Here is a 15,459-nt window from a genome sequence, read left to right as displayed (position 1 = left end):
AGTGGCTTCTGCCTTGCTCTGTCATTTGGACATGGGAATGGGAAAACCAGTCCTCCTTTTGTAAGAGGATCTTTTCTTCACCAGCAGACATCAAACTGTTAAATCACAAGAGTGCCTAACATGGAGAATGCAAAGTCATTGTGATAAGTAATCCTTGAAAGGAAGGAAAATACAGGGAGATGGTTATGTTTTGTCTTTAGGTTTTTTTAAGCTACCCTAGGCCTTACCACCATTTTCCAGAATGGCTTATGCTCTCGCCTGTCAGTGAAGCAGAGTAATCACAAGAGTAGGTTTTTATTATGTATTTTATATTCTACTTTTTTTTCCATGTCCTTTACCAACAGAGAGTTATTCAGCAATTTTTAAGGTGGCAGCTCCTGTTTTAAAACAAGAACTAACGTGATTCTGTCATATGTTTTTGAACTATGGTTTTTACAGCTATTGAACTGTCTCTTATCTTAGGACCATCTTGGAAGGCAAACAAGATTTTACTGAGCAACAAAAGATGCTCCTTTTTCTCATTAGAATGTTCTATTTACAATAGTTATTTAAATTCTTTCTTATTGGCAGCAGACTGGGCTTGTATTTTCAGGCAGTTGACTCTAACTGCAGGCTACAGAAGCATTTAAAATAGACTGCAATAAGATTCTATTTTTGAGAGGTAGTGATTGGAAGGGAATCTTCTGTCAATCGGATATACATTCAAATGGTATTTATTTTAAAATTGAATATTCTAGTTTAAAAGTGTTGCAATTGTTTTCACATGTGCTACCTAAAATTGTAAAGGAATGCTAAAGAATGAAGTGATAGAAATTTGCACCTGCAATTTAGTGTGGAACGTGATACTTATTGTGCAACATAAATAGTGTAGATTGTCAATTCATCTGCATATTTGAGTATTTTTCAAGAAAACTAAAGAATTTTTTTAAAAAAACTTTCCTTACTTTTATAATTCTTTGTGCTATTAGATATATAACAAATTTTAAGCAATGTATTATTCAACTGGTAGAAGGCTAGCATGCCGTGTCCTAATAGATTGAGCAGCTGCATTGGTTCTTTAAGATACTTCACACTTAGCAAATAATCATAAGTAAATATAGTCCTATGAGTATCAAAATATACTACATTGCCAATATTGTGTCAATATTTAATGACAAAATTCAGTTTTGCAGCAGCGGCCAAGTGGAGTCCAAGTGGGTGGGAGAGGGCTGGAGGAATCGGTAGCCAGAGGCTTCAGGAAGAAGGATTTGCACCTCTCAGTAGAGGTAGGAGCTGCAGCTGTTGCTGCATGAGGGAGTTACTCCTTGCTGCTGTAGCTGGCCCTCTCCATGCTCCTTTTCAGGGTTTGTACCTAAATAGTTAATCCTGCGTTCTCAGGTTGTAGTTTCTAGCTGTTCTTTGCCTACAGCTGGCCAAGGAAGTGAATGGAATCGCTGCACTTGGAGTTTTGTCATGTTAATAATAGCTAACAGTAGACAAATACGGGAATGAGAAAGAGATTAAAGTAATAAGAAAGCCCATTGTTCATACGGGATGTTTTAATTCTGTATTCCTTCTTAAAATAAGAATCTGTATATAGACCTATCAAAATTACATACATTAGATTTCAAAGTCCTGGTGATTTCAGGTGTCTCCTCATATTTAAGATCATATTTATTAATTTCTATTTTTAATTGCATATGAACTACGTTAAGCGAATCTGTTAATCATGTTCATTTAAAACTATAATTGATGGGATCTATTTTAAAAGCTGAATTTGAAAATGAATGAAAAAAAGGACTTGACACACTCTTTGCTTCCATTGTTAGGCCATGGGAAATGTGACTGTGGGAAGTGCAAATGTGATGAAGGTTGGTATGGTGAAGCTTGTCAGTATCCAACTACTTGCAATCTTACACGGAAGAAAAGCAATGAAATGTGCAAGAATTCTCAAGATATCATCTGTTCTGGTGCAGGTAAGATGTCTTTTATTGCTTTTGATGGCTTGATGCTCTCCCTGTGTTATCTTGAGAATCACTGTAATTTCTAATTAGGAATTTTGTAGAGTATGTTTCAAGAGACTGAGAAATAACTGCGTATATAGTAAAATGCTTAGTTTTCCTGTAGGCCTATTCCTCTGCATATGTTGTGCCCTGATTCAGAATGCCTGCTTTAGTACTCTAGATTATCCATAGCTATTTTAGGTTGATAAAATTGCAGATGTGTCATGTATTTTGCCTGTCAAAAGGTTGTGGTAATGGCATTAACACAGAAAGTGATGTCATATTTTTGTGTTTATAGCATTCAAAAAGGGCATTTGCAAATAGTTTCCCAGGACATTTATAAGCTATACAATTTTTTTAGACACTTTTGAGCTGCAACAATGATTATTAAAAACAGTTGTGGAAGATCTGCTGCATCATTTTAGTGGGTTACTTCCATCTTTGCTTCTCTGATTCGGCAACTCTCTTTTCTCTAACTCTTTAATGTTATAACTCATCCTAACTTAAATAGGAAGTCCTTTCCTTAAAAAAAAACAGAGGAAAAAGAAATAGACTTTTAGAAGACTTCACTGCAGAATGGTAAAATTTTGAAGGGCATTTACTGCCAGTCCAGGTTTGAGATCAGAAACTGCCTTCCAGTTTTTCCATTACATTGATCTCCAAGGGAGAGAATGTTTCAAGAACCCCACTTCTGCTCACTATTGCTGGCCTTTAATTTCTGTTTGGGTCCATACATTTTCATACAACTAAATTTCTCACAAGATAGTTGCTGACATGAGCAAAGAATCCAAAAAATTTGTGGGACTGGCTACAGAGAAGCTCGGCTCTCACAACAAGATGCAAAACCAATTTAACATAAAATTTTAAGCACACAGCATACTGAGTAAATGATATCTTTCATTTATGACAATAATACAGAGTATGTGAAACTCATGATTGTTTGACTAACAGATGAGAGACACATAAATGAGAAACTGACTCTCAAAAATAAGCATATTTTATTGTGATCAAAGTACTTAAACAAGAATAGTAAGACCTGTTTTTCCTCTTTCTTTCCTTGACTAGAACTGGCCCCAGTCTGTCTATCACTGACTCTTCACAGGCAAACCAACATAGCTGAACAACCACTAAAAGTGGCTAAGAGGGGAGTGTTTGTGAGATCAGGAGAAGATTAAATGCTTTCATTTTTGCTGGTATTAAACAGGACAGGAATTCCAACGAGACTGGGTCGGCAGTTTGGGGTAACTTTGATGGGCTGTAACCATACATATTTTGTCCTGATAGGATTGCCGTTCAATCTACTGCCAACATTGCCTTTGGGGTCTGAGTTCTGTTTTTCAATTGCCAATAACAGACAGGAAGGGATGACATGAGTTGTTGCAAAACCAGTCCTCTGCTGTCACACAGCTAACCATTTATTGTAATTCTTTTCAAGAACCAATTGAAATCCACCTAAAATTTAACTTTTCTGACTCAACTGTTCCTAAGCATTTGTCAGAGTAACTAGGGCATCCCACCTAAACCGAGATTCTCTCTCCGAGCAATTTCCACTTCTAGTCAGTGGGAAGGAGTGGACACTTTTACAACACATAGTCTGTCTGACCTCTTAAGATACCCAATTAATGAATCAATTCACCATTTTATCTTTTTTCCTTTTGGGGAATTTTGTATAAACAAGACAGTTTTCTCAAAATTTTTGTTTGTATTTATTTTCCAAGTAATTGTAGTGAATAATTCTAGTTCTAGGTTACTTATGTTGTCTTATCAGTTACATTATTATTATTTTATTTTATTAGCTCTTGCAAACATTTTTAAAGTTTACTTTTTTAGACTGACCACGTGTGTCGCAGAGCCCCATTCTTCTGTTCTTTGTTTGGATTGATATGACGTTTAGTAAAACTTGTACTATACTTGTAATAGTGATGTGTAAAATGGTTTCTGCAAACTGGTTGTGTAATACTTCTATTTTGGAGGACTTCTTTTGTGTCAGTAACCATGTTTTCTAAAATATGTATGGATGTAACATGAGGAGTATGAGTTTTGTGAATTAAGTTCCTCTTTTTTTTTAAATCTATACTTGCTGGCATCGTGATGCCAGTGACTGCTGAAACAGCTTGTACAAGCCCATTGGCCACAGGGCCCCAGTTAACATGGTATTGCACAGAGTTCCTACAATTTAAATAAAGGTGATAGAGGAAGGGAAAAGGAGTGTCTTACATGACTGCCATGGTAATACTGTAGTTTCTAACATGTTTTTATAGTGGTTTTGCTTTTTTGACTGTGTAACTCCTTATTATGTTTATTTATGGCTGTTACATGTTATCATGCATCATGTTCCAAACTAGAACATATTCAGGAGGAGGAAAGGAAGGCAGTTGTTTGCTTTGCCCTGGCAACTGCACCTCAGGTCAGATAGACTCTCTGAGGGAAAAGGGGGGATTCTTCCTTCCCTGGGAGCAACAAAACAACTTTTTTCTATTTGGGAGGGTGAGTCACGGAGAGAGGCAGCCACTGACGTGAGGGGGCAACCCTGCTCAAAAGACCAAGAAGCAAATGTGTGACCGGAGCAGAGATAGGATCTGTTTACAAACCCATTACCATCCTTTGCATCACCTGAGCACTCTGGCTTTTCGTTATGTCAGAAAGTTTTCTGTTGTGGTTTATGTTGTGAGAAAAAAACAGCTCTACATTTCCAAAGCATTTGGGAGTCCTGGGGGTACTTACATTGATGGAGAATCTCAGGCAGACCCATATTCTCAAACCACTGGCTGGTCTGACATGGGTAAAACCCATCTTACTTGTGACAAATCAGCAAGTGTCTTTATTATAGCTCTTAACGTTCTTGCAAGGTCTACTCTTTTCTGAGACATCACCCACAAACTGGAGAAAAATGAGGCCTAAAAGCTAAAAGTTAGGTTGTGTCAAAATCCTGAAATAACAAGTTATTATAAAGGTTCCTACAGTTCTTCAAATTGATGAAATAACTTATCACGTGAACATCAATACCACTGGAAAAACATGTACTTTGCAGTAAAATTGTTGATATGCTGTTTATAATACTTATGGTTTGTTTAATAATGCTGTGAATGTATTTCTCTGCAATTAGCTTGTCTATTGTATAATTAATGTATTTCTGTAGTAATTGCTTTCTAGCTTGAGTCCTTTTTTCCTGACATCTTGATCATAAGGTCTTCATGCAGATGTTCCTCACCAATGTTTCTTTCCCTTGATTCCTGGCTTTTTCTCCAAGGCTATAATTATAAAATCTTAATCCTCAGATGATAGCTGTAGGAAAGGGACTAGAGACTAGAGTGCAAAGGAACTTTGAACTTAGGCAGACATATTTTCAGGTCCTCAGTAGCCATGCCTTATTAGTCTCGTGTAACATGGCTGTGGAACTGGACAAAAGCAGGCTTCATTCTTGAGAAGATGACCAAGTTAAATTTCCTCCTTTCAGTAGGCAGAAGATATATTCTCCAAACCTGACTTCATACCTCAGTTGTATGAAGTCAGACAGACCACTCTAAGAATGAATTTTACTTAGGAATATATGGTGCTCCATATTAAAAATGTACTAGTTGAATGTTGTGTCTGTTTACATCTAAGATTAGGCTTTTTGTTGATATGGATTGTTTCTGTGTCTGTCTTTATTTGGCTGGATGATCTTTAGATTTCAGCCTTCTCAGAAGTGAAATATGTACCTTCTCCGATGGACTAATGAAACCCTTTCTATAAAGTGCATTCATTGAGTACTGTCTTAAATGTTCACAGGCACATGTCAGTGTGGCAGGTGTAAGTGTGCAAACCCAGAAGGAAACGGACTGGTCTATGGTAAATTTTGTGAATGTGATGACAGAGAATGCATAGATGATGAGACAGAAGAGATTTGTACAGGTACGTATCTTAGTGAGTACAAGAAGAATGGTGAAGATTAATACAGGCTGTTATAAAATCATTTGTGTGGACCTAAAAAATGTCTTTACTGAATGTATGACTTAAAGTAAAAGTAACTATATTTGCAAGAATTTAGTTTGCAAATTGTAAATGGGAATTTCAGATGCAAAAATGAGCTAAGCAGGAGGTTAAAGAATGAGGAAATCCTGTGACAGCCTCCTCTTTTTGGAAGAACTGCAAAGAGGATTATACAAGGTAATTCGAGCTTAGTGTGTCTTCAGTAGAATGTAACAAGTTTGTAGCACACATGAGAGCGAGATGGAGGACATAGAAAAAAGACAAAAAGAAAAATAGATTATTAAGAATTTTGTCAAGGAAGCAAAAAATAAAAAGAACAAGAATAAGTGTAGAATGAGAACTCACAAGCAATTGAGGAGATAAAAAGGGAAAGGAATGCATGAAGAAAAAGTTCACTTGTGATAGGAAAGGCAAGAGAGTAAGATGGAGTGAACTCTGCTGATAGAAAGAAAAGCAACCAAAATTCAAACTGTGCTTTCGTTTCATTATAAGATAGGAACCTGGCAATTAAATATTGTGCAATACACACCATTTATGGCATTATAAATGCTGTTTCCTACATTATTAGAGAGGCTTGTCCTTGAGCTGGAAGGTGCTACGATTATTTTTTCAAGCTGTACACATGCAGACCGTGTCTGTATGCATACAGGAGGGTTCAGAACTGCTCTTGGACTATTCATACTTTGATAACAGTGCTTGCTCTGTGTGTGTGTGTATAAAGAGAGAGAGCACTTGTGTAAAATAGCTTTATCTGTCTTCATCCTTACAGAGAACAAAATAAATTCTATTTATTTAAGTGCCTTTGAAGGCAAAAAGAACTTTTTTTTGCATAGGATTAGATAGGGATTTTAAATGAGGATAAACAGAATGGTCTTCTGAAGTCCAAATCCAGAAGTAGAGTACAGTATTTCCAGTAACTGCCTCAAATAAAATGCGTGGAGGGCAACAATTTTTATGTGCCAGTGAGTCCATTTATATTTATTTGCTTCTAACTGTTACATATGGTACCAAATATGATAAAAATTTACCATTTATTTAGTTCCAGTAAGTTCTCCTTCTGCTGTTTTTGTCAGGTTTTTTTCCCTACCTGTGTTGCTGCTGATTTACATTGTTAGGTTTTTCTTAGCTTTTATTTCCCCTTGTTTAATCCAATGGTGCTATATTCCAAAACAGACCAGATGCATCTCTGTGAAAAACTAGTTTTATGTCTATGCAGAAATGAAAGTATGCTGATATAAAAGAACAAAAAATGTTGGTAGATTCAAGTCTCTAAGGTCTGTGATTCATCAGTATAAAATCCCTGATAACCCTATGTAAGGTTTGAAGACTTCTGAACTAAATGTAAGGTATAACATAATGGTGTGCTTGACTTGGTTAGGTTGTCGTAAACTCAAAAGTTTATGCACCTAGGTTATGAGTGTTAGATTTTGCTTTGGTTTCTAATAAACCTCTACAGTACGTAACCATATGTTGAACCAGGCCTTATGCAGGAAAAATGGACGGCACATGAACTCAAGGTCAAAGGTACATCATTTCATCACAGAAAAAGCAGGCCCACATGCCTATCTGGTTATTGCTTCTCTCTCCCATCCCGATGTCTCTTTTAATACTCTCTATACCGTCTTTTCGTCCCCAGGATTTTCACCACTGGAATCATTTAGGTTTATTTATGAAGTAATAAAGAAACAGTGTTCCAACCTGGTTCTGCTTAGCTAGCAATGGCCCCTGGATACTCTCCACAGACAGGGTGAACCTCTGCCTGTGCCTGTTGTACTTTCACCGTTGGTGTAGCACCTGCTTAGTTGCTACGTACCCTTTTTACCTTTTATTGCCCTTGAAGGTATAGACAGGTCTTGAAGATTTTAATTGTCCTCAAAGAAAGCCAACTCAGGAGGATCAAACTAATGAAAAACCAAAAGCTTCTGTTTACACACATGTTTCTAAAGCCTGCAGCTGTGAGCTGGGATTTTATCCTGAAAAAGCATGCAATGCCATGCTAAGATATGGATAATACGCATTTTAATCCTTGCACAAGGGGACTGCATTTTTTAAGCAAGTCAGTTCTTAGGTAGAGCAGACTGAACAAAGATGTATCAAGCTTTTCCAGCCTCAGGTGGATTTTTATCAATCAATTGATTGTATTGCTTTTTATTTGAGGTTACATAAACTTTGGAATCAAATTGCAGCTTGTTTTTAACAAAGTATCATGATTTCTAGCAAATTAAATTCTGATCCTGATCTTTTTTATCTAAGACTTTTTTTCTCTAATGGAGTGATTTGGTCTTCCATCAAGAGCAAGAGGTAGTGGCAAATTGTATCATTTAATTCACATTGAGTGTGAGAGAAGATTGAAGTAGTGTTTTAATCTGCAAAAATTGCCAGTGGATCAAATTAATTTACTCCTTTATCATTTTTCCCTTTATTTCTTGCCCACTGTTCAAGAATAACATTTTGGTAATAAGCATTATTTTAGGCTGTCTTTGTTGTTTAGTTATCTGAGTAAGATGGTGGTTTTATCTTCTGTTATCTTTTTGACATGTAGCCAAACAATGAGAATTCCATGTGCAATTGTAAAAACAGGAAAAAATTGTATCCCACAGGTCTAAATTTGCACTTTTGATAGTTAAGGATGTAAATTGACCAGACTGTGATAGACATCACCAGGTCTTCTAAGCTTAACATACCTAGAGGGAAAAAAGGGCAAGATCCTGTCTTGATCATTCTAATAAAGAATTAACTTATGGCTTCAGGGTTAGTAAGAGTTGCAGCAACTTAATTTAAATGCTTTATGTCATTGAAGCACATGGCAGAAGTACCTTAGTGGATCAAAATGTTCAGGAACTGGTTTCATCATGCCTCAGATGACCCAACTATCTTTTGGGAAGATGTGTGGTTTGTTAAATGAACATCTAAAAGGTTCATTTTACTAATTCTTATCATTTATGAACTGGTTTATCCATGTTCAAAAATCTTAACAGGTAAGAAGGGAAGCCATGTACACTTTGTAGTAAATCAAAGTCCCTCTGCTGGAATTACCTGAGGCGTCAAGAACACATAATGCTTTTGTAGACATGCCAAGTACGGTGGGCAAGTGTGTCCTATCTTAGCATTTAAAGTTGTGCTTAAATTTTAACTATTACATTCACTGTCTTCCAAATTTACCTATCAAGTTTCAAAAACTAAGCTTACAAATATAAAAATATTTATATTATTAGTGTTTATTGATTAATCTATGATTAAATGAAAACGTGTTCTAAAACAGACTTAGTGGAAAATATAATTCAGATATCCTTATTTTATGTAGGCATATAAGGTCTATAAATTGTTTCTGTTCTGAGTCTGGCACTAAAAGTTTTTAAAAGAGAATATCAAAACAGTTAAATTGTTAATGCCTTTTAAAAACTTGCCTCTTTCTCACTGTATAAAATTTGTTTTGGCTTAAGGCCATGGAAAGTGTTACTGTGGAAACTGTTACTGTGAGGCTGGTTGGCATGGAGATAAATGTGAATTCCAGTGTGACATCACCCCTTGGGAGATCAAGAAAAGATGCACATCTCCAGATGGCAAAATCTGCAGCAACAGAGGTGTGTCGTTCGCACGTTCCTTCTACGCATATTGATATAGCTTGCTTTTATTTTACAATATACATTTTCTGTAGTAGAACATAGATTGTGTTTGTTGATAGTTTCTAGTTCTCACTTATTTCAAATCTGGATGCACGTTTCCAAGTGAGTGGTCAGATACCTGTGTTTAGGTATAAACTTACACAAATCCACACCCATTTTTGGATTTAGCTGACTCAAGTTGTTCTCATCCTTCATTTTTGTAGTAAGGCTGAGCAGGATAATTTGTTAGTATATTTGCTTTGGTGAGAAATGTATCCTGCAAAACAAAATATTAGCAGATTTTTGACTTTGAATGGATTGGTGCTGTAAGGCCAACAGAACTGTATGTCAATTCACTCTTAAAGAAGACCAAGGACCCACAATTGAATTGGGAAAATTAAAATACAAAGCTTTTAGTTACCACTGCAACCTGAAAAAACAACTACGAAGTGTTCAGTAACGACGCTGTGGAATGCATACAGAGCTGGAAGGGTAGACTTCACACAGTATTTCTACCTACATGGGGTTTTGTTTGCACAAAGTTCCGGAATTTGAAGTTTACTTTATACTTCTGTCTAATGTTGCCATTTTGGAAAAAAATCAGCACAAAATAAGGTTGCTTTTCACTAGCTGCTTTGTTTGGCTTCATAAAACAAAAAGTTTTAAAAAAAGTTATTGTTTTGGCAATAGTCCAGAATAATTACAGCGGAACATAAGCACAAGTCACATAGATACCTCTCTTAAAAACACCTCTACTGACAAAACCTGTTATAGCGTGAACATCTAATTGTCCTGAGAGCATTTAGAAAACTCTCTTAATTATAAGGAAACGGAAAGATTGGCTCAAATTCAGAGATCATGTAGGCTCATTTAGTCTTGAGACCTTAGCAGTAAATTTTTTTCTGTAATTCTGGAGATAATAAATACCAAACTGGCTTCAGATCAGATGCTTTGTTTGCACTGAGAAAGCAATTTCTTGCGAATGAATTTCTTGTCAAAGCAATTTTTTGTTCAAGTTTGAAATTTTAATGTGCAAGTATTTCTTTAAATGTACATTATGATTGGGGGAAATGAGGATAAATAGTATAGCTGATATTCTGAATAGCTGCAAACTCCTATACAAAGATACATTCATGGGATACATCTATATTTTTAGACTTTCATGTCTCTGTGATTTTATCCACATATAAATTTTGTGGGCTTTTGACTACATAAAGTTGCTTTCCAACACAGTGTTTCTACTCTCTTTAGTCCTATTTACCCAGTTTTCTGTGTTTATACATCTTGTAATATAGGTGCAGTTCATCTTGTTAGTCTTGAGGAGCCTTCTAAAAATTAAATATTGAGGCTAATCTTGCTATCCAGCCTCCTTCAGTGGTAAGACGGATAAATTGTCTGTGTGTTTCCACTGTCTAGTCAACCAGCTGAGACCAGACGTGAACCTTTCGATTTTTTTAAACCTTGGTGAGATGGTGTTTTGCATTCTGATATCCAGGACAGCTGATCCAAATTCACTTTGAAGTTGTTTCTGGGAGGATTAATCACTCTCCAGAGGCATTTACTCATTTTCTGGTTTCTTTTGGATGGTTGTTGTGGGTTTTTTCTTCTCCTTCAATAACGTCAGTGAATTGTGAAAGTATCAAAAATTAGATGCAAATTTCTTGCGGACTGTCTTGGTGTCTTTAGCACTAAACAGAGCAGCAGCTCCTCTTGCTTCATGTAGCTGTCATGCATGCACGGTTGTGTAGACTTTCTCTTTTTAGAGAATTATAGAATCATAGAATTGTTATGATTGGAAGAGACCTCAGAGGTCATGAAGTCCAACCGTCTACCCAATGCTACCATGCCCACTAAACCATGTCTCAAAGCGCCACATATAAACGTTTTTTGAACACCTCCAGGGATGGTGACTCCACCACCTCCCTGGGGAGCCCGTTCCAATGCTTAACGACTCTGACAGTGAAGAAGTTCTTCCTAATATCCAACCTGAACCTCCCCCGGCGCAACTTGAGACCACTTCCTCTTGTCCTATTGCTAGTTACCGGGCAATAAAGTCTCCCCTCAGTCTCCTTTTCTCCAGACTAAACAACCCCAGCTCCCTCAGCTGCTCCTCGTAAGACTTTTTCTCCAGACCCTTCACCAGCTTTGTTGCTCTTCGTTGGACACACTCCAGCAGCTCAATGTCCTTATTATAGAGAAGGGCCCAGAACTGAACACAGTATTCGAGGTGCGGCCTCACCAGCACCGAGTACAAAGGGATGATCACTTCTCTAGTCCTGCTGACCACGCTATTTCTGATACAGGCCAGGATGCTGTTGACTTTCTTGGCTGTCTGGGCACGCTGCTGTCTCCTGTTCAGCCAGGTGTTGACCAACACCCCCAGGTCTCTTTCCACCGGTCAGCTTTCCAGCCACTCATCCCCAAGCCTGTAGTGTTGCATGGGGTCGTTGTGACCAAAGTGCAGGATCCAGCACTTGGTCTTGTTGAACCTCATACTGTTGGTCTCGGTCCATTGATCCAGCCTGTCCAGATTCCTCTGTAGAGCCTTCTTGTCCTCCAGCAGATCAACACTCCCACCCAACTTGGTGTCCTCTGCAAACTGACTAAGAGTGCAGTGGATCCCCTCCTCCAGGCCATTGATAAAGATGTTAAACAGAACTGGACCCAAAACTGAGCCCTGCGGAACACCACTGGTGACCAGCCGCCAACTGGATTTAGCACCATTCACCACCACTCTCTGAGCATAGCTGGCCAGCCAGTTTTTCACCCAGTGAAGGGTATTCCTGCCCAAGCCATGAACTGCCAGTTTCTCCAGGAGAATGCCATGGGAGACAGTGTCAAAGGCCTTGATGAAGTCCAGGTAGACCATATCCGCATCATCCACCAGGCGGGTCACCCGGTCATAGAAGGAGATCAGGTTGGTCAAGCAGGACCTGCCTTTCATGAACCCATGCTGGCTGGACCTGATCCCCTGATTGTCCTTCACATGCCTTGTGATCTCACTCATGATGATCTACTCCATATGTGCCAATATCTATATGTACTTGTGAGTCACCCTGTCCTGTTCTCAAATACATTATATTGTTCAGAGTAATCTGATTAAGAAGACAAAGGCTTTGCTGGAGTAGCAGAAGGTGAAGATACTCTTCAGGAAATGAACTGCATGCATCTGTAAGGTTAAAGCTACCTGCTGGCATCTCAGAAAAAGCAGTGAGTGTATGGCACTGAAGAGTATTGGGATTTCTGAACAAGGAAACTACCTTTTTTTGTTCTGACTTTTCCTAAGTGAGATGCATGTTCTCTGTATATCAGTAAGGTTGTGCCAAGTTAGTATCTCTGTTTTATATCACATTTCTCTTCTTATTGTAAACAACAGGGTGAAGCCCTGAATATTGACTTGGGAAAAGTGGAAAAGTATCATTTTCACGTAGATGTGCTGATGTTCTTGGGTAAAGAATGACCTCCTAGACATTTTCAGCTGGATTAGAATTTGGATTCCCTTCTAGTTTAAATGTTTATGCTTTAACAATCTTTAATTATCCACTGTGCCCAAGCCCAAGTCATTTAAACAGCATTAATTTTTATTGTCGTTAATGTCTGGGCAAATTACTGTTGATGTCAAAGATTTACGACTGTTTTGTGCACTACGTTTTTCTGTTGATTCCTAACAAGGCTCAACAGCATAAAGAAACTTGAATAGGAAGCCAACTTGTTTATATAAAGTATAACTACTAAATAATTGTAGAAGGTTTTAAATCATAGAAGATGAGCATGCGCTCATGATTAACAACTGCAGCTTTGAAACTGCACTCCTGTGAGAGCAGAAGATTCACATGTGTAAATTCCCGTCATCAAACTACTATTACTCTAATTCAGTTCAATTAATCTTCTATCTCTGTTTCTTTTTTTTTTTTTTCATCTTTCCTAGGCACATGTGTATGTGGGGAATGCACATGCCATGATGTGGACCCAACTGGTGACTGGGGAGATATTCATGGAGATACTTGTGAGTGTGATGAAAGAAACTGCAAAGCAGTGTATGATAGATATTCTGATGACTTCTGTTCAGGTAAGGAATATACATAAAAGGAACTTGTGTGTAATTTTATAACGAAAGCATCTGACTGGTCTAATCTTGCTCTTCCTTAGTGCTCCTGTTCTCATCTTCCTAGCTTAAAATATACCAAGCTTTAGCTGGTTTTTTTTGGAGGGTGGACTTTTTAAATTAAAAGACATAATTCTGTAAAAAAAATCAAAAATGTTTCCTGTTCTAAAGCTTTCTTAAAACATGTCTTTTTTTCTATACCTTTTAACAAATTTCTGTAAATATGAAATACTTTTAGGTGGCCATCTCCCTTCTAATACTTTTGTCTTTATTACAATCTAACATAAATTGGAGAATAGTTGAAACTTTAATATCTCTCTCTGTCTCTCTCCCCGCCCCCCCCCCTTCCTTGAGGAAATTTAAATCTGAAAATTTGTTAGATCAAATTTTATTTGTTGTTTCATGTTATATAGCAGGGAGAGGACAAGCAAGAGGAAGAAATTAGAGGAAAAGTTAATTAATGAGTTAATGAAAAACAGTACCCTGAGAATACCAATTGACCTGAGAACAAGTAGAGCATCAATATGTGGAAAATGTGAATGTGTGGTCCAGCTACACATCACTGACTGTACATCTTAGACACTTTCACCTTCCTTCTTTCTTCTACTGATACTTCAGAGCATTATATTCAAATTAGTTACCGTCCATCCAGCCATCCAAGGTTTGCAGTGTATTTAGATTGACGCTCCACGTATCAACTAACAAAAGCTGAGATTCTGAGTGAGCCCTTGCATACAGTTTTGTATAGTTAATGATAAAGATGCTAATACTGGGCAGGAGAGAAGGACTTGGATCAGTACACAGCATGGAATTTGTACACACAGGAACTTTACAAAAACAAATGCGAGTGGTTTCAAAGGGACTTGACAGATTACAGGTTGTCAGCTCTAATGCGTCCTGTAGAAATCTGATCTGGCCTAATTAATAATAGGAAGAATGCAGTGACATCAAGAAAAATAATGATGTGGTATATTCTTCTCCTATTACTAGAATGAAAGATCCCTCATAGGAAGATCACAGGAGTTGTCTATAATAGGGAGAGAAGGCTGAAAGAAACATGATACATAAAATTCTTAGCCTCTTCTTTGCCTGTTGTAAAGGTGAAAGGTTTCTCACTGTTGTGTTTTTTTAAAATAAATATTGATGAATCACTAGCTAATAAAATGAAAAAAAAAACCCAAACCCAAAGAAAGAAGCATTTCTAAAAACCTTCAGTGAATTCATTTGGTTGTTACTGTTTCAACCACCTACAAATGTTATATAGGTTTATTTAATTAATAAGCTGGAATGACATAGAACTGCAGTCATGAGAGCAGCGAGAGGATTGACTTTGGGCTGTTGTCAATTATTGTATTGCTGAGTATGTTTTTAGCACTCAGCGGCTGATCAAAATGTCAGCATCGGCTAAGGAATACAAAGCTAAAAAACAACATGGTAAATGTGTTCCGTAGTTAACGGTGAACACAACAGTTTCAAATCTAATTAGGTTAAAGCAAACCTGTGGCATCTACAGCTAATGCTGCATCACTGAAACAGGGCTTGAACTGCCTCTTTCGCAGACATTATTGCCATTGCTGCTGCTGCTGCTGCCCAGGGTGGCAACGGTTGTAAGAAAACAGAGTTTAAGAAAGTATGGACAGTTAGAACGGAGTTGGGGGGAAGATATTGCTATTTGGCATTGGATTAAGGACTGGTACAGTGTTCTTTATTACACACACATAACTGTAAATGAGCAAACCTTATGAGAGATACAAAAGGGGGTACTCGTATGTCACCGTTTAAGGCTGGGCCGGTG

At 37.5% G+C, this 15,459-nt stretch overlaps 1 protein-coding gene across 1 annotated transcript; it reads left to right on the top strand.

Annotated features, from left to right (window-relative positions):
• Positions 1–1,816: 1,816 nt before the first annotated feature.
• On the top strand, positions 1,817–13,628 carry ITGBL1 (integrin, beta-like 1 (with EGF-like repeat domains); the record flags this gene model as incomplete). The annotated part of the gene is made up of 4 exons (XM_009694947.1): positions 1,817–1,955; positions 5,754–5,876; positions 9,398–9,538; positions 13,488–13,628. Coding segments are annotated over exons 1-4 (445 nt in total), but the record flags the coding sequence as incomplete, so codon positions are not given.
• Positions 13,629–15,459: the final 1,831 nt, after the last annotated feature.

Source organism: Cariama cristata, unplaced genomic scaffold (genome assembly GCF_000690535.1).
Source record: "Cariama cristata isolate BGI_N322 unplaced genomic scaffold, ASM69053v1 scaffold44832, whole genome shotgun sequence".
NCBI lineage: Eukaryota > Metazoa > Chordata > Aves > Cariamiformes > Cariamidae > Cariama > Cariama cristata.
The sequence above is the reverse complement of the archived record's forward strand: the minus strand, read 5'-3'. Positions and strand labels throughout refer to the sequence as shown.